The sequence below is a fragment of the Panthera pardus genome, unplaced genomic scaffold (assembly GCF_024362965.1).
Source record: "Panthera pardus isolate Hobbes unplaced genomic scaffold, ASM2436296v1 HiC_scaffold_16, whole genome shotgun sequence".
In the NCBI taxonomy this organism is placed as follows: domain Eukaryota; kingdom Metazoa; phylum Chordata; class Mammalia; order Carnivora; family Felidae; genus Panthera; species Panthera pardus.
The window spans coordinates 137,866,261-137,888,756 of NW_026526721.1; the positions used below are offsets into that span (position 1 = coordinate 137,866,261).

Here is a 22,496-nt window from a genome sequence, read left to right on the forward strand (position 1 = left end):
AATGATGCCCTGTGGACACAGTGCATCTCTCACTGGTAATGAAAACTAGTTATGAACCATATGTAAACAAATGAATGTATAATGTCACTTCTATTCCTTGGCCACGTAATTTTTTAAGTGGGCTGTAAAAGAGAATGAGATCTATGTAGTAAAGGCAGCATAAGGTTCAAAAACAAGGTACTTTTAAGGTACAGGAAAGTTCTCAAAATTGTCTGTGGGATCACTTTCTTACTTGAACGGAAGGCAAAAGAAAAGCCACAAACGACATGACACATGAGGATGGGATTACTGCGACTGTTAAAATCACAGCCACTTTACTAGCTTTAACGAGATCCTCTTTGGGGACACTTCCAACGTTATGTTGGAAAGTAGTCACAGTTGAACTCTTACAACTTGTTTCATTTTCTGAAAAATTTCAGGAACTAATAAAGCAAGAGCTAAATAAACCTTTACTAGACTGTTGGAAGAGCATGATTTCTTTCTTGAAAACATATGCCTGGGTAATTTTATTCTTTTAGAGCAAACTACTTTTATGATTTTCCACAAAAATATGCCAAGCCATCCTCAAACTAACCTCCCAATGACTTCCAAATGACTTTAGTGTGCGGACACACATTATATTCCCATACACACAGAGCCATACTCATGGAATCGGCGCCACGGTTCCAGCTCCAGACACAATAAGTATTGTGCAGTTCTTGGCAGTTTCCTAAGGGACATGCTTCACTGTATTCTCTATGCACATTATGAAAATCAACCAAAGTTCTGTAATTTATTACCATCATTTTTACTAGACTTCACTGACGCTTCTCTAAGAGCCAACTTCCAAGATTCAATGCTGTGTATTTTAATAACAAAGCAATGACATCAAGTCTTAAACATTCTTTCAAAATGGAAAAAATACCAATGTCCTTGTAAGCCCTGTTCACTGTAGGGGGCACGAGAGGCACATTGTGTTGACATACGTTGTCTCACTGTGTGTCCCTCTGTTCACCTCATGCTTTAAGTGTTAGAAACAAAGAAATAACACTCTGACTTTAACGTTTTGGCTCTCCTTTAGTATGAAATCATGAAATAAAAACGAATAACTGTGTATTCCTTTGAGACTCTGATAATCAGGGTGATCACTCAGTTGGCACATTTCTGTTTCCATCAGGTTATAAAAATTGAGAGCCTTCTAATATTATTTGATTATGCTGCCCCTCTAGAGATCACTAGCTATTATTACCCTAAACCTTTTATTATTCTGAAACACACAGTCAGTTATTAAAATATCGCATTTGAGTGGTGCCTGGGTGGCTCTGTCGGTTAAGCATCCGACTTCAGGTCAGGTCATGATCTCACGGTTTCTGAGTTCAAGCCCCACGTAGGGTTCTGTGCTGACAGCTTACAGCTTGGAGCCTGGAGCCTGGAGCCTGCTTTGGATTCTTTGTCTCCTTCTCTCTCTGCCACTCCCCCACTTGTGCTCTCTATCAAAAATAAGTAAATGTAAAAACATTTTTTACAAAATATTGCATTTGAGTTATAAGGATGGAAAAAAAACCACTGCAGTCTTTTGCTGTTCAAAACAAAACTCCTTGATGTTGCATCACAAACACAGTTGGGAAAGTAGTTAAGTTGCCAGGTTTCAAATTATCAGAGGGATGGAGTAAAAACAAATTCATTGAATAACACAGAATTTCCAAACTCAGCTAATGGACAAGATGATTCATTGTTCTGATGTGGCAAGACAAAATGGAAAGTCAACAACTGGGAAAGCACAAAAATGCAGAGACTGGAAACTTTCAAAGTTGGGCATGGAAAGCACGCAATTTGCTGTAATCAGAATGTAATAGGCAGCATTAATTTATAGGAAGATGCCTTTTGGAGTACCAAATTAGCCTAATCAATTTAGAAACTTATTAATGGTCCTGACAATTTTCCTTAAGGACCACATCAAGGTATATAACATAACTGTTAAAGTCACTTTAGCATTTGCATAAAATTAGTTTATCTTCACATCAAATCTGAGTATGGTTATAAAACCTATCTTGGAATACATTTCGGAGCAATTTTCAAATTAAAGTTTCATTAGTACTGCCTTAATACTGTCATTTATTGATTGTTCTCATCTCCATTCCAGTCATAGACTATCATTGTCCCAAGTAATTCATTCCAATGTATGATAGACTTAACAGAAGCTATTTCCCTGAATATGTGGAAAGAAAAGGAAACTATTCAGAGTAGCACAGAGAACATCAGGCATTGAGTCAGACAAGGTTAGTTCATGATCCAACTTTGCTACCTACCAGTTACCCAACCTTGCCGAATCACTTGACCTTTTGTTTATGTATCTTTAAAAAATGTAACTGTCGTAATGGTAACACATACCCACCTAATTTGTGGGAAGAAACAAATGAGGAATTACAGATGTCATTTCAGTATTCTATAAAACACTATTTCATTGTTATATTTTAGTGTGTGCCTTGATAGGAATAGAATGCTTGCTCTAAATGGACAAAGCAATGTGAATCCCGTAATTCATAATGGCAACCTTTTCTACCCTGAATAGTATTTCGTTTTTCCTCAAATTTTCTTACACATGCTAAAAAATCCTAATTAGGGAAACTTGTACTTTGTTAAAGGCAATTTTTTAAGAAGGAAATTCTTTCTTCTGATGTCCTCAGAGTCTCGAAGAGTTCCTCTTCAAGTTTTGAATATTTAAATTCAGAAATCATGTTCTAATTTATGATCCAAAAAGAGAAAACACGTTTCGGAGTGCCTGGGTGGCTCAGTCAGTTGAGCATCTGAGTCTTGACTTCAGCTCAGGTCATGATCCCAGCAATATTCTCTTTCTCTCTCTCCCTCCCTCTCTCTTCCCCTCTCTCTCTCCCTCTCTCTCTTTCCCCTTGCCCCTCTCCCTGGCTCGTGCTCTCTCACTGTCAAATACGTAAAATAAATTAATTAATTAAATAAAAAGAAAACTTTTAAAATATTTGGTATCATCTCTTCAGGTTAACTTGTTCTGGTTTTTCATTTACAAAGAATCAAGGAAGTATACATTGGGATCAGACATAATTTATGATTAATAAGTTGGCGCCTGGGTGGCTCTGTCGGTTAAGCATGCGACTTAAGATTAAGAGTTATAGGGGCGCCTGGGTGGCGCAGTCAGTTAAGCGTCCGACTTCAGCCAGGTCACGATCTCGCGGTCCGTGAGTTCGAGCCCCGCGTCAGGCTCTGGGCTGACGGCTCGGAGCCTGGAGCCTGTTTCCGATTCTGTGTCTCCCTCTCTCTCTGCCCCTCCCCCGTTCATGCTCTGTCTCTCTCTGTCCCAAAAATAAATAAAAAACGTTGAATAAAAAAAAAATTAAAAAAAAAAAAGATTAAGAGTTATATATATATATATATATATATATAAAAAATTAAGAGTTATATATATATATATAATAAGAGTTATATATATATAAGAGTTATATATATAATATATATAATAAGAGTTATATATATATAATATATATATAATATATATATAAAATAAGAGTTATATATATATATAATATAATTAAGAGTTATGCCACTCATTAATAAGGAATTTCTACAAATACAGAGTGTTCACCCAAAATCCATAGGAATGGAAAAATGGTATTTTGAAAGGAATTTCTTAAGGTCAAACTTTTCTTTATGAGGTGCTAAAAAACTTTACTCAACTCACTAAAAGCCATTAATTAACCAATAATTGAACCATGTCTACTTTACTCAGAAGGGACCAAATGACACAGTGTATCAAAAATTTGATAGATCATGAGGCTGTTTTTAAGGCAATTCTTAAAGTATCTTAAGATTCTGATAACTATTTCCACCCTCTACAAATTCTATGTCTACCACATTGCAGAATTTAATCATTTATTCATTCAACAACGTTTGGGGATACCTACTTTGTTCAAGGCACTGTCCAGCATCGCAAGAGGTAGAAAGATTAATACAACACGGTCCCTGTCATACAAGAATTATTCTCTGTGGGATTATAGCTATCATTGTCTAGATTATTGATGCCTGGAGAGACTTGTGAAGAACTGTGAAGAATTATCAAGGGAAATCAAATTAATTCACTGCATCCTACTTATTAATTATTTAAGCAAATATGAACTTGCCCACTGCTTTTACCTCAGAGCTACCCCTCTCATTCCTGGAAGGTATCCATTTTCCCAGGTTCCCCAAAGAGTCAAGCTGACTCCAGTTTTTAACTCATCACAAGGAGTATCAGCACGATGAATTTGTCTATGTAAGTGGGCTCAAACTCACTGCCATGCAACCATGGCCAAAGGTATCGTTAAAGGAAGTGAATTTACAAAGCGTGGTCTAAGGAATACACGGCCTTCCCATTCCGCTAGAAACTTTGAAATGTTTAAAGTTAAGACAAACCAGAAAGCATCCAGTAACTACACTGCTCTTCACTGTTAAGAAAGATTCCTATCAAAGTCTCTGCTGTATGAACAAGAAGATGTTATTCGCTGCGTCATTCAGTTCCCTTTTTCATGAAGACTCATGGGAAAACTTCCCTCCAGTCTCAGTCCTAGGAATGGTGTTTTTCTCTTGAACAGCATTGTTCTGATGATATCTGTGCCCACGGATGTGATTGCTGTTTAAAAGCTTAGGGCCAAGGACCCCTGCGTGGCTCAGTTGGTTGAGTACCCGGCTCTTGATTTCAGCTCAGTTCATCATCCCAGGGTCATGGAACAGAACCGCATGACAGGCTCCACACTGAGCTTGGAGCCTGATTAAGATTCCCCTTCCTCTTCCCACCCCCCACCCACCCACCCTGCCTCTCTCTCTCTCCAACCCCTGCCCCCCCCCCCTTCCCGCTTTGTCCCTCTCCCCTGCTCACTTGTTCTAAAAAAATAATAATAATAATAAAACCTTAGGGCCAAATATACAGACCAAGTCGTCCAAATGGATAAACCCTTAGAACACATTTCTTTTCCTATCTTTCCTACTTCTAAGGAAATTTCTCTTTGTCATGTGCTTCTGAATGACCAACTGATTTTTAACTTTCTTAAGTGTAAATGAAATACAGAGAAGTGCATCAATCATAGGTACAACTTGAGTTTTTGCAAGGGAATAAACCCACATTATCAACACTCAGATCAGAAAACAGAACATTTCAGGATGTTGCCCCCTTCCCCTCCAGAAATTATGATGTATTTGTAAGTTAGTTTTACTTAATTTTGAACATGTGTGAATGGACTCGGGCTTTTGGGGCTTGCTGGCCTTTGTTGGTCAACATTACATATGTGAGATTATTGATATTTTAGTCTGCAATTACAGTTTATTTCTTCTCATCCTAGTCTCTTATTTTGTAGATTTAATTTAGCGATATTTTACATTGTTGTTTTTTTTTAAGGTTATTTATCTATTTGGAGAAAGAGAGAAAGAGACAAAGAGACAATGAGCAGAATAGGGGCAGAAAAAGAGGGAGAGAGAGAATCCCAAGCAGGCTCTGTGCAGAGCTCAAACTCATGAACCACAAGATCATGACCTGAGCCAAAATTAGGAGTCAGACCCTTAACCAACTGAGCCACCCAGGCACCCCATATTGTTTTTAAAACTTCTCAAACTAGGGGCGCCTGGGTGGCTCAGTCAGTTAAGTGGCCGACTTGGGCTCAGGTCATGATCTCGCAGTCCGTGAGTCTGAGCCCCGTGTCGGGCTCTGTGCTGACAGCTCAGAGCCTGGAGCCTGTTTCGGATTCTGTGTCTCCCTCTCTCTGACCCTCCCCTGTTCATGCTCTGTTTCTCCCTGTCTCAAAAATAAATAAAAGGTTAAAAAAAAAAAACAAAACTTCTCAAACTCGTTACCAAAAAGGTAAAGAAGAGACACTGTTTGCTTAGATATGCCATTAAAGGCCCAGGGAACAGAAGAAAAAAATGAACAAAGTGGACTGTGAAAAAATTTTTAATCTGTACATCTAAAACCATTACCAACAGAATTAAAAGGCAAACCACAGAATGGGAAAAACTTGTAAATCATATACCAAATAAGGGACTAACCAAAATATATAGTGAATTCGTAAGACTCAACAACAGCAGCAAAACAAGCAATCTAACTCAAAAATGAGCAAAGGACTCAAATAGACTTTTCCCCAAAGAAGATATACAAATGATGAATAAGCACACAAAAAGATATTTAATACACTAATCATTAGGGAAATGCAAATCAAAACTACAGTGAGGGTCACCTGGATGGCTCAGTTGGATGAGTGTCGGACTTTGGCTCAGGTCATGATCTCACATTTCGTGAGTCTGAGCCCCATGTAGGGCTCTGTGCTGACAGCTCAGAGCCTGGAGCCTGCTTTGGGTTCTATGTCTCCCTTTCTCTCCACCCCTCCCCCATGTGCACGGGTGTGCATTCTCTCTCTCTCTCAAAAATAAACATTAAAAACAATTAAAAAAAAACTACAGTGAGATACCATCTCGTATCTACTAAATTGGCTACCATTAAAACAACAACAATGAAAGGAATGAAGGGAGGGAGGGAGGGAGGTGAATGAATGAACCAGAAAATGAGTTTTGGCAAGGATCAGAGAAATTGGAACTCTTGTGCACTGGGAATGTAAAATGGTACAGCCACAAGGAAAAAAAAAAAAACACTATGGCAACTCCTCAAAAAATTACAAACAGAATCACTATATGATCCAGCAATTCTGCTTCTGGGTATGTTCCTAAAGGATTGAAAGCAGCCTGGAAGAGATGTTTGTACAGCCATGTTCACAGCAGCATTATGCCCAAAAGGCAAAATGCAGAAGCAACCCAAGTGCCCATTGATAGAAGCATGGATAAACAAAATGTCATTTATACATATAACAGGAAGGAAATACTCTAATATATGCTACTCTACATGGATGAACCTTGATGACATTATGCTGAGTAAAATAAGCCAGTTACAAGACAATTATTCTCTGATTCCACTTACAGGAGGTACTTACAGTAGTCAAAATCATACAGACAGTAAGTAGAAAGATGGTTGCTAGGTAATAGGGAGAGGGAAATGTGGAGTTATTGTTTAAAGGGGATAGAGTTTTAGTTCTGCCAGAAGAGTTCTGGATATGTGCGGTGATGAAGGATGCAAAACTATATGAATGTATTTAATGCCACTGAACTGTACCCTTACAAATGGTTAGGATGATAACGTTCATGTTTTATGTATTTTATTCGGATCATTTTCTTTAAAAAGGTAAAGAATAAGTAAGTAAACAGTGTCTATTCACCAAAGTCGGAAAATCAACTAATACCCTCTAGAAAAAAAAAAGTAAAATATAACAATTCTGAAAGAGAAGCTCTTAACTTTTCAGCTAAACCCAAGTCCAATCAACCATAATATCTTATGAGTTGATATTTCTAGTTAATTAAATTATGTGGTTGACAAATTCTGTTTGTATTTCAAAAATTTTATTTTTATTTATTTTGTTAAATTTGTTCCTCATTTTTCATTTTATTTTATGGCACATATAGTGTAAGCAGAAGGAAGAGAGTTCAAAAATTGTCTCATCTTAGCTATGTATATGCATATTTCCTAGCTTAGTTCCTTATCTCTAAACTGTGTTTAATGGTATTTCTTTGCTCCTAAAATTGTGAATTAAACATAAAGAGCTAATTGTATTCTATCAAAGTACTAGTTAAAATGTAGTAGCTGTGGGGGCACCTGGGTGGCTCAGTCGGTTAGGCGTCCGACTTCGGCTGAGGTCATGATCTCGTGGTCCGTGAGTTCGAGCCCCGTGTCGGGCTCTGTGCTGACAGCTCAGAGCCTGGAGCCTGTTTCAGATTCTGTGTCTCCCTCTCTCTCTGACCCTCCCCCATTCATCCTCTGTCTCTCTCTGTCTCAAAAATAAATAAACATTTTAAAAAATTTAAAAAATACATAAATAAAATAAATTGTAGTAGTTGTCTAGCTATTTTTCATACACTAAACGCTCCATGAGCTCAGGGTCTTTCTTTTCCTGTCAACTTTGATATCCCCAGGACCAACATTCTGTAAGCACATAGTAACTACTCATCAGATATTTACTGACTGCATTATGTTAAAGCGAAGAGAAAATAATCAATTGCCCTAAAGTCTCTGATCAAAAAATCTGGTCAAAATTTGAACATAAGTTAGGAAAATGTGCTTTAAAAATATATGAATTTTCTGATACTTTCTACATTTTCCATAATTTAGTTATATTGGTTCTGCTATCTTTTCATACATCTAGCACAGTACAAAAATATGAGGATGATGATTATAACAGGCCAAGTAATGTACATACAACCCTCCAACATTCCCACTCCAGGTCTCAAGACCCCAATCCCTGGAACCTGTAAATGTCACCTTCTTTGGGAAAAGAGTCATTGCAGGTAGGATTAAGTTAAGGATCTTAAAATAAGAAATTATTCTGGATTATCAGGATAGACCCTAAATGCAATCACAAATGTCCTTAGAAGAGAAAAGCAGATGGAAATTAGACTCACAGAGGAGAAGGCAATGGGAAGACAAAGGCAGAGATAGAAGTGATGTGACCACAAACCAAGGAATGCCAATGGCCACCAGAAGTTGCAAGAGGCAAGGTACAGATTCCCCCCTCGAGCCTCCAGAGAGTACACAGCCTTGCTGAGACCTCGATTTCAGTCCAGTGATACTGATTCCAGATTTACGACCTTCAGAATTGTGAGAGAATTCATTTCTGTTGTTTGAAGCCACCACATTTGTGGCAATCTGGTTGAGTAACTATAGAAAACTAATACTTGATGGTCATCAATCAACCCATGAAATTCAGTCAATCACTTAGTATCACCATGTTACAGCTAAAGCAAAGAAATGTACAATAAGTTGACTAAATTCTCACATTTTTAAATTTTTTAATGTTTATTTTTGAAGGAGAGATGGGGGGGAGAGAGAGAGAGAGAGAGAGAGAGAGAGAGAGGTGGAGGGACAGAGAGGGAGACACAGAGTCTGAAACAGGCTCCAGGCTCCAAGCTGGCAGCACAGAGCCCAATATGGGGCTCAAACTCAGGAAACGTGAGATCATGACCTGAGCTAAAGTCGGACAATTCACCAACTGAGCCACCCAGGAGCCTCTAAATTCTCACAGCTTGTAAGGAACAGAGCAAGGATTCAAACTAAGGTGGTCCAGTTCTTGAGTGCACTTTCTTAAATGCTACATCATGTTAAAAGACTATTTTGTCTCTGTAACTTTAAGGCCAAATTTTACTATGAATGAAACACTTGCATCCACTTGAGAGCTCAATCCAGTGCCTATATTCTTCAAATTCTAGGTGATCTGGATAGATTTGGTACACTGAGACTAACTACTGGAAGTTCTTCTCAACAAAATAGTTTTAAAATCTAGAGTTTTCAGGACGCCTTCTGGAGTTTCAAGTGCATTTCTTTGTTTAAGTAAAAGTCAAATAAAGATACTATAGACCTATTTCATTATTATGTCTTTCATTTCAATTGGGGGTAGATGAGAGATTGTTAAAGAAGAAAGAAATCTCTAATAATTGTCTAATAATAAATTATAAAAACAGCAGCGATTAACTCTTTAGATATATAAACAAGGACACATCACAAGACCAGAATAAAACTAAACAGAGGATGCCTGACCCCGTGTTATAAGAAACCTTAGTTAAATCCGCAAATGGACCTCCTTAACGCTGCACTGTAATAGTATTTGCTGTTCTCATGGAGACAGATAGGTCTAATGGGTAATCAAGATATGCCAAGATTAGTACTGTGTGCCAGAAGACGGGCTACATAATTACATAGAGGCAAAGTTAAGAACTCTCCTTTACTGCAAATCTCTGACTTAAGAGACCAGTTTAGAAATGCTGTATGTTTGCCAGCTTTGGTACATATAATTCGAGATCAGAGTGGACTGCCACTTTGTGTTTCAAATAAGGCAAAAAATGAAACACATGGTTGGATGACACTACAAAGTAATAAAATCATTAAATGGCCTAGAGCACTCTATCGTCACTCTAAAACTCTGTTCTAGTATTCTCTACCAGTACATCAGTAGGTTAGGAAAAAGATACTCTTTGAATCCCATTCTCAATCTCTGCAAAATACTAAAAGTGGTACAGAATTACCTGGATTTGATTACAATCAATTTCAAATGAGATAAAGACTTTGTGAAGAAATCTGATTCATCTCTGCTTCTCAGTATCCTTAAAGTTCTTTCTTATTGAACTTTATTTTTTTTTTAATTTTTTTAACGTTTATTTATTTTTGAGAGACAGAGACAGAGCATGAACGGGGGAGGGGCAGAGAGAGAGGGAGACACAGAATCGGAAGCAGGCTCCAGGCTCTGAGCCGTCAGCCCAGAGCCCGACGTGGGACTCGAACTCACAGACCGTGAGATCGTGACCTGAGCTGAAGTCGGACGCTCAACCGACTGAGCCACCCAGGCGCCCCTGAACTTCATTTTTAAAGTTAAGGATGGGTCAATCCACAAACAGGAGTTATTGCCAATCTTAGCAAGCCCTAGATTATGTAAATTAATGCATTTTTAACATACTGGAGTTTTTTTAATGATCTCAAATGTGTTTGTTAATTACTTGTTCAAATTAATTACACCAAATTTGAGGCACATAATTCCATTTGAGCTGATCTAGGTTTCCAAAGAGCCTACTCAACTGCTTGCTTAATGTTCAACCCACAGGCTTTATTTTATTCAAAGTCTCTCTTTAGAGGCTTGTCAAAAAACCAAGGAGTGTCATCTACCTTGAGCTCTAAGCCCTTGCAACATTCAAAATTAAAACTCCTTCCCCAATATCAGTTTCTTTGGTCTGTGACACCAATATGACTCAGATGCTTATAGAGCTTAAATCATTTTCCAGAAAGCTGGTTGTTCAAATCACCAAATAATAGCACATAAATAGTCCTATTGTGCAAATATGAAACAAAAAAAATTGTCAAACACCTAACAGATGTTCATGTGATTACAAGGTTAACCCACTTATAAGACTCATCATAAAATATTTTGCAGTTCAAAAATTCATATTTACAATAAATTTCAATACTTCGTTACCAAGGTTAAATATGTTAACCACTGTAACAACCTCATTATCTACTTCTAAAAAAACAAACAAAACCTCAAGGCAAGTTACCACTGTACTATTTTTATATTCCTGTGAATGTATTCAGAAATGGATTACTTACAGTACACAAAGTATGATTTTTTAAGGCTTCAAATATTTGAAAGGACACAAACGTTAATTTTATGCAACTCTACATTACTACTAGAAAACACAATTTAACCCTAAAACAAAAGAAATCAAAGGAATAACTTAGTTTACCGTAACAGAGAAATGTCCTTTTATTTGACAACAAACAATAAGATATTATGCAAGTGTGATGAAACCTAGTAAGATAACTTGTCAAAGATTCTCTATTTCCAAAGTTGTTCCCCCATCTGGGATATGAATCATTAGTATCCCAACGGACTTATGTACTTTTATCTGATCATTCCATTCATGTGCAGGCAAATCAGATCTGTGACTTAAAATACATCATTATTCCCCAGATATGCATAATTATAGCTTATGAAGAAATACAACAAATACGATCTATTTGTTGCTTTTGTTTTTTGTTTTAAACCCTCAAAATCTTTAGACAGCACATAACAAATTATCTGAAGAACTCATCAGTAATGAATTTATAGTTGGAGATTACAAGAAAATAATGGAAGATGTGTCCTCAACTACCTGCATACATTTTGCAGTAACAAATGCAACGTCTTAATTAAATTTCAGATAAAATAAGCCCTAAATTGGATGTGAATCTTTTAGCCAAAGTTGTTATTGTAGATGAGACACTATGTTTTGTTGAATTACAAACATTTTTCATTACTGAACTTTTGATGTACTAGTAAATAGCAAATCACAGCAGGGGGTGTAATTGTTTTGAAAATACCGCTGAAAATAAAAAGGAAATTTTCAAACAAGCTGCATGTATCTCTTAATAGAAATTCAACATCCTGTTAGGATTTGAGCATTAATTATAAGCTGGCTAAACTATGAGAGTGTCCAGGTAGACCTCAGGATAACTAACTCTAGAGAGTCGTACAAATGTGATGTTAGCATCAGGTATATTTAATGTTATAAATCACAGATTGTTAAGAGAAAGGCTATACAATACTACTACTGATTTACAATAAAGGGGCTCAAAGAAGAAACACTGTCAAGGGGAACCCCAAGACCTCAGCATTTAGCCCTCTCTACAGATGGCAAGCCAAATGACATAAACGTGACACATTTTTCATTTGATTTGAAGTCTAAGTTGGACGTTTCTGTTAAACATTTGAAATAGTTGTACATGAATCAATCTATGATGTGGTACTAATTTTTCATGGGGTTTAGAACTCAGATAGTCCTCCCACTTTTCAAATGAGGTTCGACAAGGTTGAGTAATGATTGGAGGAATCAACTTTGAAGTCCAGCAATCTTGGGTTCTAAAACACTAACTCTGGAACTTTTCCAAATTTTACATCTCTAAGGCTCCTTTTTCCTTATCCACAAAATGGAGAAGTAAGGATGTTGCCTTCCTGGGGTTGTTATATATTTAAAGGAGCTGTAAGGGCCTTCATACAGTGCTTAGTGTGCTGTGAATGGGGAAAAAAATGTTAGGCGTCATTATTACGGTTGTTCTTGTTCTTGTCAAATGACCCCAAGTTCCTTCAGCCACTCTGTAACAAAGCAAAGCAGTCCAGACGTCGTATATTTTGGCTCAGGTTTCTTTCTCTCAACACACATAGCTTCTAGCACCTCACTTATTGAAATCTAAGATAATACATTAACTCAAGATGCTTACCCATTCCCCTAGTCTATGGTTGAGCTCCATGGATAGAGCACTCCAGTTAATTTCTGAGGAACATCTGGAAGGAAATGCGAAGACATTGCAACAACCCCCAGACACACTGTGCTGCATCCATCAACATAATTTGAAATGACCCGTATTTGCCTTTCATGTTTCCGGGACCAGAGGATAGTGACTAAATCACCCAGTACGGAGCAAGGGTGGCAGGAAAACCCAGAAGGAGATAAACCTTTCCCAGTGGTTTCAGGGAACGTGATGAACCAGAACTGAGTGGACATGAAAATCGCTTTTAACAGACAAGTAGCAAACAGCCTCAAGAGAAGAGAAAGACATTTCCCTAGGACATCCCCAGAAAGCACCACAGGAATGTCAGCAAAAAGCACCAGCTCCAGGGTCCCTAGTTACACCTACAGAACAGAAAGTAGTCCTGCAAGTCAGTTCAAGCTTCCAGAATTTGGAGATGCTCATAACACCCAGGAACATCGCATTCCTTGCTACTTTAGCTGCAGCTCAGGCTGAAGCAGACACAAACATCGTCCCCAGAAATATGTGATGCAGACAAGTCTGAACTGTAAGGGGGGCAGACAGGACACTGGGCATTTCACAAGGGGCGACAGTGTGTTGGGCCCCGCAGGTTTCCTCTGACCCCAATTTGCACGCACAATAAAACTTCTCCCTAAATGCAAGAAGTCACAAGGCACGCAGACCCTGTACTCTCTCCTCCAACTCAATCCCCTGGACCAGGAAGGCAATCAGATCGAGGGGCACTGATTTACCCTTAACCTCCCAACCCCACCCGAAATGTTAAAATTATTCCCCTGGAGGAAGGCTTCCTGTAACTGGGTGCATCCCCACTGCCCTCAAATCTTGTACATCCGGAGGGGAGATCTTGAAAAGAAACAAAAAAGGCAGGAAAGAAAAAAAGAAAAAAGGACGAATTAGAAGGAAGAAAATGAAAAGAAAAGACAATCACGAAGCTAGCCCGCCGTGCTTTCTTATCCCAACAACTTCGCCTGGTTTCCCGAGGAGGGAGCGCGCCCCACACACACCCAATAGGAGACAGGCGGCAGGGAGTCCGTCCTCGGTGGCCCAGCCCTCGACTCCAGCCGGAGCCTGGCTGACCCTGTCGCCCCCTGCCGCTGCTTCCTCTGCCCCTTGGTCCCCGTCAGCGCGTGGTGCCTGGAGACCCTCAAGCTCTGCGCTCTACACTCCGGGCCCCCCACTGCCTCACATCTCTGCTGGGCGCCGAGCGGAAGAGACAAGGGAGCAGACTAACGGTGTGGGGTTCGAGGGGACAGGGTGACGTCCCGGGTGCGGACTATGCGAATGCCCATTCGGTACGCCTCACCGCGCCCTGGGGCGCAACCCCAGCCCCGCGCCCGCCCGGCACCGCAGCCAACTCCGCCACCCGCACGGAGACACCTCTTTTGCGCTCAACTTACCGCGGCTGGACTGAGCTTTCGGCGCCCCCAGCAGTTTTTCTCTCCTTCCTCCCGCCGAGCCCTTCATCCTCCTGCCGGCGGCCGCCCTGCGCCCCGGCCCCGGCATCAGGAGGAGCGGCCGCCCGGGCTGGCTGGCCCCGGGGGCGCACAAGGGCCGATCTGCAGCTTCGGTGGTGAGAGTCACCACGAGGCGTGAGCGGCTGCCGCGGAGAATAGTCCCCGGAGCGCCGCTCGTGTGGTCCCTCGGGCGCTGGCTGGAGGTGGCTGTCGGCGCGCCTCTGCCTCCGCCGCGCCCGCCGTGCTCTGCACGCGTCCCGAGCCCGCGCCAGCCTCAGGTGCACCCAGCTGGGGAGAGGTGCGAGCTGGAGCGGAGGGAGGGGCCGGCCCGGGGGTGCCGGGGAAGGGAGAGAAGGCTGAGCGGAGAGAAAGAAACCGAGGGGAGAGGAACTAGCTTTCATGGAGTGAGTGGATCCTGGGTGTTAAGGGGAAATGCGAGCGACAGCAATGCATCCAGAAACTAGGGGTATTAGAAATGAGCTCAAGTGAGCTGCTTCAGGAGGCTCGGGAAAGGGGCTTTCCTTTTGTGCTTAGGTCCCTTATCTTCCCGGGTTGCATACAGGTCTACCTGAAAACAGCCCCACCCCCACCTCCACACCCCTCTTTTTTTTTTTCTTTTTTCTTTTTTTTTTTTTTTAACAGTGAACCTCCAATCTCAGATTGCAGATACAAAGTGATAGGGTGAAGCTACTGAAGTATGAGGGGAAATTCCACCTCCACAAAACCCATGTTCCCCCCTCTTGAGGGACCCAGGTCCTACTGCGATTTTTCTTCTCTCACCTGATACCTCCATCCCTCCCCCTTCTGTTTCTCACTCCTACCTCTCTCCTTCCCTCCCTTACCCCTCCCTCTATCCCCCCCTCTCTTCTCGCTCTTCTCTCTCTCTTCTTTTTCTCTCTCTCTCTCCCTCTCTCTCTCTCTCTCTCTCACACACGCGCGCGCGCGCACACACACACACACACACACACACACACACACACACACACTACAATACCCTGGGGATGAAAACATATACTCCATTGTCCTTTCTTAGGAGGTAAAGAGGTGTTTCTCAAATTTTGCCGTGCACAGGAATCATCGAGGAAATCAGGTTAGAGTTCAGATTCTGTTCCAATAGGCTTGGAGTGGGGCCTGAGAGTCTCTGCTTGTTTAATGGTGTGACAGAGGATGCTTGTCCAAGGACCACATTGCCCTGTGGGCAGTAGTCTCTGAAAGCGCGTATTATCCCTCAGGTGCTGGCTGGAGGTGGGCAAAACACAAACAATATCAACTCACTTTCTAGTACCAGCTGAGCCACTAGCTATTTGTACCACGGTCTGAAATAACAAGTCCCTGGGACAGTGTCTTTCATGGGGTTTCAGCATGCTGTGTAGGCCAAATAACTTAGAAACGTGAACTGAGTGCACAAGTATAAAATGCCCCACATGTACAATGCTGTCATCATTGTCATTAATAATCCTCTATTGATAAAATTATTAGGAATACTAATGTTGAGGAAAGTGTATATAATAATGGTAATTTGCTGTATGTTTTCAAGAGTAGCTCTAAAAAATAATCATCAGTGACTTCCCCACAAATTCACAGACATTTAGAAAGTAAATGCTAAGTAACATCCTCAAAAGAGTAGACTGTTCATCCTCTGAGCCAGTTGTTGATTTTAGCAGAGAACGGCACCATTCAAGTATGCATTATCAAGTAGTTAAATCGTTTTTCGGGGCGCTTGGGTGGCTCAGTCGGTTAAGCGGCCGACATCGCTCAGGTCATGATCTCGCGGTCCGTGAGTTCGAGCCCCGCGTCGGGCTCTGTGCCGATGGCTCAGAGCCTGGAGCCTGTTTCAGATTCTGTGTCTCCCTCTCTCTGACCCTCCCCCATTCATGTTCTGTCTCTCTCTATCTCAAAAATAAATGTTTAAAAAAAATTAAAAAAAATAAATCGTTTTTCAAGCTAATAGGTAAAGAAAACCAAGAAATGCAAATGCCAAGAATAAGGAAATAAAAAGAGAAATAGAGTAAATGCACCGAAAAAATATGTGGTTTCGACTTAGCCTATGTTAGTTTGGTTTGATCCTCTCTCTTGACGTGTTTTCATCTGGATTTAAACATTCATCCTATCATTTCAGTTCATCAAGTGTTAACACGTCTTTATCGTGGTAAAGACCTTTCCTGGGGTGAATAGAGTCAGACACCATTCCTGCTTTGTAAGAACAATTTGACAATATACCAAGAAGCACCATATTAGGTAGTCTATGGTCCCACTAGAGACTACCAAACACAATACTGCAGCAAGTTCAAAAGGCAGTGAGGCCTGGAGAAACTTCACAGAATCAAAGAGAAGGAAAGTCATTCTAGAAAAACCTTCAACTATGATAGGATTCCATCAGGCAAGAATTAAAAAGGAAGTACCATTAAGACGAAAGAGTAAGGGCAGAAAAGTATGGGGAACAGTGGATCCCTTGGCCCAAAACATACACCGCATGGAAGAAGATAAGGAAAGAGCTTGGAAGATTGGCAGGTGCTAGGACTGCTACCTTGAGCAGACTGTACTTCACTTGAGAAGTGCTGAGCTGAGGACCACCATGATAAGAAATACAGCAAGAAGATTTGATAAAACAAGTTAATGGGATGACCTAGGAGCAGAAAAGTAGTAGAGTTGTAAAAGCACTTGGGAGGCAGTCAAAGCCACAGGTACGAGATCATAACGGTATGAACAAAGATATGAACAAAGGTAGGAAAGGAGACCTTTAAAAGGAGACATAATTAACAGTATATCGCAACTATGTGGAGGAGAGAGATTTGTCCAAGGTATCTCTAAGGCTTTGGGGCATCTGGGTGGCTCAGTCGAGTAAGCATCGGACTCTTAATTTCAGCTCAGGTCATGATCTCACGGTTTGTGAGTTCAAGCCCCAAGTCGGGCTCCATGTTGACGGCAAGAAAGCTGTTTGGGATTCCCTTTCTCCCTCTCTCTCTCTGCCTCTCCCTTGCTTCTGTGCATGCTCGCTCCCTCTCTCTCTCTCTCAAAATAAATAAATAAACTTAAAAAATGGAAAAAAACCTATCTCTATGGTTTCGTGCCTGGAGTACTAGAAATAGGTGACACCGTTAAGAATTGAGAAGTCAAGAAGGTTGGTTGGGTACAGTCGGTGGATTTTATTTTTATGTTTATTGGGGAAACGGAATCAGGTAATGAGTTTTCTTCAGACGTTTTTAGTCAGAGGTGTGGGGGAAGATGTTCAGGTGGGAATGTTTACACAGTCGGGAATAGAAGCCCTGCTCTGGGGAAATAGATTCTGGGTTAGAGCTTGTGTTCGCTTTCATTTTCTAGAGCACTGGGCATGTATAGTTAAGTTGTTGGAGAATATAAGGTTAGTGAGGTTGAATAGAGAAAGAAACACAAAGTCCTTAGGACAGAAGCTTAGCACTATGTCTCTTCCTGTTCCCCAGCATCCATAAAACATGGATAATAGCACCATCTGCATAAAACCGTTTTGTGAATTAAGACAGTGTACTGTTTTCTCATTTAAATTTTTTTGCACTAACCTGACACATAGGAGTCTCTAAAAATGTTCATAATGATTTTATAGAAATAATAAGAGACACCAAATCACAACCAAAAAGATGGGAAGAGATGGCTCAATGGGCTCGGTTATTTCCATGTCATGAAATCCAAGTTGGAGAAAAGTTTTGTTACAGAGATGGGGCTGATAACAAATAACAAATGGGGTAGAGGTATTAAAGGGAAAACACTACTGTCACCGAGGAAGATTTTGGATTTGTTTGGGTTGTGGGGGGTGGGGGGGTAGGATCTGGTTTTAACAAGTTAATTGATTACCTTCAAGGGTCTGGTTAAACCAACAAGGTATCACTATTATGAGTGGCAAAGGAATTAAAAAACAATCTTAGATTACTTTTTAAAGAAAGGTGACAACTGAAGATTAAAAAGGGAGACGGGGTTGGGGGGATGGTGGGCAGAGGGCTGGTAGCAGGATTGAGGAAGGTTGTTCCTCTTTAGAAAAAGCAAACTCCCAACATACCTTGTTGATGAGGTTAAGGGGCCAAATGTGTGGGAGAGAAGTTGCAGGTGAGAGAAGGTGAGAATTGATTGAGCAAGAACTGAAAAGAAAAACACAACTAGGGGCGCCTGGGTGGCGCAGTCGGTTAAGCGTCCGACTTCAGCCAGGTCACGATCTCGCGGTCCGTGAGTTCGAGCCCCGCGTCAGGCTCTGGGCTGATGGCTCGGAGCCTGGAGCCTGTTTCCGATTCTGTGTCTCCCTCTCTCTCTGCCCCTCCCCCGTTCATGCTCTGTCTCTCTCTGTCCCAAAATAAAAAAAATAAATAAAAAAAATAAAAAAATAAAAAAAAAAAAAGTTGAAAAAAAAAAAAAAAGAAAAACACAACTAGTGGGGCACCTGGGTGGCTCAGTCGGTTAAGCGTCCGACTTCAGCTCAGGTCACGATCTCACAGTCCGTGAGTTCGAGCCCTGCGTCTGGCTCTGGGCTGATGGCTCAGAGCCTGGAGCCTGCTTCCAATTCTGTGTCTCCCTCTCTCTCTGCCCCTCCCCCATTCATGCTCTGTCTCTGTGTCAAGAATAAATAAACGTTAAAAAAATTAAAAAAAAAAAAAAAGAAAAGAAAAACACAACTAGTGAACCAAGAGTGCAGGTAATCAATCTTAGCAGAGAAAAGGGTCACCTGTTCCTTAGGAGAAAGAACATAGGAACCGGAACAAAAAGATGTACTGAGATTCTAAAGTGGAATGGCAGAATGTAAGAAAGCCTTTCATTATTTTGTCCCTGGATCTCTAGGAAAACACAGATGAGGCCTTCTACTGAAGAAACAGCATTGTGAGCTAGAAAAAGTAGAGAATATTTGGAACGAGTTTTAACAAGGATAACATGGTGAATCCACAAAAGATGGGAAGAACGATCACTAGGTAATCCTACCAGGTGGGAACCTGCCTCAGGGTTAAAATATATACATTTATTATAATGAAGACAATCAGCATTTTTATTTGTTACTCTCCTAGTAAAATTCAAAGACGTAAGAACAGAAACACAGTGTGCAGCGTGGCTGACCTAAGTTTAATAATCAACAAAGTAAGACTCTCTTAGTCTTAGTTTCCTCAACTGTAAAATGGGGGTAAGACTGTTTTCCTTTCAGTTTTAGGCCTCTATAATAAAATGATATAACACTGGTGGAGCAGTGGTTCTCAAACTAGAGCATTCTGCAGTAGCACCTGGGGGGACTTGTCAAAACACAGAGTGCTAAGCCTCACCTCTAGAGTTAGTGATTTTTCTCTATCTTAGATGAGTCTCAGAAATTTGAGGGTTTTAAGGTCTATTTATTTTTGAGAAAGCAAGTGCAAGCGGGACAGAGGCAGGAAGAGAAGGGGACAGAGAATCTGAAGCAGGCCCCACCCGGAGCCCAATATGGGACTGGAACCCACAAACCGCGAGATCATGACCCGAGTCGGTGTCAGGCGCTCAACCGACTGAGCCACCCAGGCACCCCTGATTTTGAGCTTCTGACAAGTTTCCCAGGGATGCTGATGCTTCTGGTCCAGAGACCGCCCTTTATAAAGTATTTAATATAACGCTTAGTACATAATAAGTACTAAATACATGGTAGCAGGTGTTTAGGGTTGGTGCTTGCTTCAGGTATGATAGCTGAATATAGAGTCCAAGCTGAAATGGCTGTAAATGAAACACAAAGGTGAATCATGGACAGAGATTATTGGGAAAGATTGATCAGTTCACAGAAATGCAGATTGCATTTAGTGTGGGAAAGATTCAAGATCAGAATCTTGGACATCAATGTATGCTTACCCCAACACTTTCTAAAATGGTGGTTTATAATAAAATGCCAAGGCCATAACAATTAAATCAGATAATGGAAGGAGAAAACTGGGTCAAGGAAGGACAGCAAGACTGAGCAGGTCAACACCAATATTGTGACAACACAGAGCCAGGCTCTCGGGCTTGGAAGCCACTGGGAAACAGGAATCAGGGATGTTACGTAACTGTCATTGTCTGAGATGAAGATTTGTAAATCCCAGTCTCTCATGCTGTAAAAACTGCTCCTACTCCCACAACTGAGCGAATCTCTCACTCCTGGAACACTGAGTAACTTGGAATTCATGTGGCTTCCTTAAGTGGAAGCTTTAATACAAATCAAGCCATAGTGTTACAACACAATTAATAAAAAGCACATCTGGGGGTGGTTCAGAAAATGTGCTTCAGATATTTAGCCTTCTAGTGATTCACCATTACCCATGTACAGGCCTCCCTGTACAGAGCGCCTGTATTTTGTCAAGTACTGCGGTAGGATGGTCTTCAACCTCGAGTAAAATCACTCTTCCAAGATGAGAAAACAGGCTCCGAGAGATAAAGGAACTTCCCTGAGATGATACCTAAAAAACTCCAATGTCTCGGATTAGACAGCATGTTTAATTTCCACTCTAAAATGTTGTCTCTCAAAAAGTAAAAGTTAATAAATCTCATCTTCCCATTTTCCTTTTGTCTTCACTTGGGTTTGACAGGAGAGTAATTCTGGAATCATGGAAATCTGTATGCAGGAAGTTTACTGGGGAAAGCCCCTGAGGTCAACACCTGAGAGAGAGTAAAAGAAGCAGAGCTGGGAAAAAGGGGAAGTTGAACTCCAATGCCATCTCAACAAAGGCCTCAGCCCATTCCATGGGAGTTCTGGACTCAATGGACCCTTTGGAGTTGTTCTGCACTGAGGACAGACAAGCAGGTCTTTGTACCCTCACATCAATCTGTCATTCCTAGTAATCAGAATTGAGCTCACAGAGAAGCCTGTAGAACTAACCTGCTCAAATATATGAATATTTCATCATCACTGCTTCATAGGAACCCAAAGAAAACTATCTTAAATGCAGCAATTATTTTAATAAACATTATTATTTGCAAAGCACTGTGATGGGTACTCTGGGGGAACACAAATTTATTTAAATCACATGTTTGATATCATGTAACTTAAATTTAAAGTAAAATGAACTATAGAGAAGTAAATTGTCTGTAAAATGGATATAATAATATCTGTCTCATAGGGTGGATCCGAGGACTTGAAAACCTGCCACAAAATAAATGCTACGAAAGTATTTAGGTTTTTTTTCCCCCAACTACAATAGCTGGAATGAAACGTTTTGCACAATACAATTGACAAAGTACAAATAAATATGTAGTAAGTGAGAGGCTATCACTTTAACTGAGAAAATGTAACGAAGGAAAATGAATTTAGTTGAGTCTTCAAGAGGGGGTTGGAGTTTGGAAGGGAAAAATAATGGTGAGGAGAGGAATACATCCAAAGGATAACAAATAAGATGGACATGTAAAGCATAAAAGCTCAGAAATTTTTTTGACAGCCACTAAATGGACTAGTATGTCAAGAACTTAGGTGAAAGGTTAGGGACACTGCTAATGATTTTCAGTGTCCAGTTAATTGTTGTGACTATTTAGAAGACTATAAAAAGTGAAATTTTTGAGCAAATTATAAGTATGAATAAAATTCTGTTTTATGAACATTAACCTGTGAACCACTGAAACTGAAAGAAACTGGAAGCGAAATTTTCTGTTTCTTGTTCCTGCCTTATACTAATCTATCTTTCCAGAGACTGTTCAAAGTGGTGTCCCTAGGCCAGTAGCATCAGCATCACCTAGAGACTTACTGGAAATGTAGATTCCTGGGCTCCACCCCTGACCTTCTGAACTAGGAACTTTGTGGGCCCCAGCAGCCTTTGTTTTAATAAGCCCTCCAGGAATAGATTCTGATTCACATTCAAATTTGAGAATTACTGCTATAGTGTTTCTTTTGACTGGAGCATTTAGCCCATTTACATTCAGAGTGATTATTGATAGATATGAATTTACTGCCATTGCATTACCTGTAAAGTCATTGTTTCTGGAGATTTTCTTTCTAATCATTGTTTTTGGTTTTGTCTTTCCTGCTCAAAGATCCCCTTTAATATTTCTTACAAAGCTGGCTTAGGGGTCATGAACTCCCTTAGTTTTTGTCTGGCAAACTCTATCTTTCCTTCTATCCTGGATAGATTTTCTGGGTTTTTTTTCCCCCAACTACAATAGCTGGAATGGATAAAGTATTTTCTGGATAAAGTATTCTTGGCTGCATATTTTTCCCATTCAGCACACTGAATATATCA

The 22,496-nt window shown here is 40.5% G+C and overlaps 1 protein-coding gene across 1 annotated transcript in view; it reads right to left on the minus strand.

Annotated features, from left to right (window-relative positions):
- The window catches only part of ZNF385D (zinc finger protein 385D), an 894,647-nt gene extending 880,159 nt beyond the window's left edge, over positions 1-14,488 (minus strand). Inside the window, exon 1 of the mRNA XM_053903848.1 lies at positions 14,266-14,488. Coding sequence (XP_053759823.1) covers positions 14,266-14,371 — 106 coding nt within the window. The 5' untranslated portion in view covers positions 14,372-14,488. The remainder of the gene's footprint in view (positions 1-14,265) is intronic.
- Between the last annotated feature and the right edge of the window lie 8,008 nt (positions 14,489-22,496).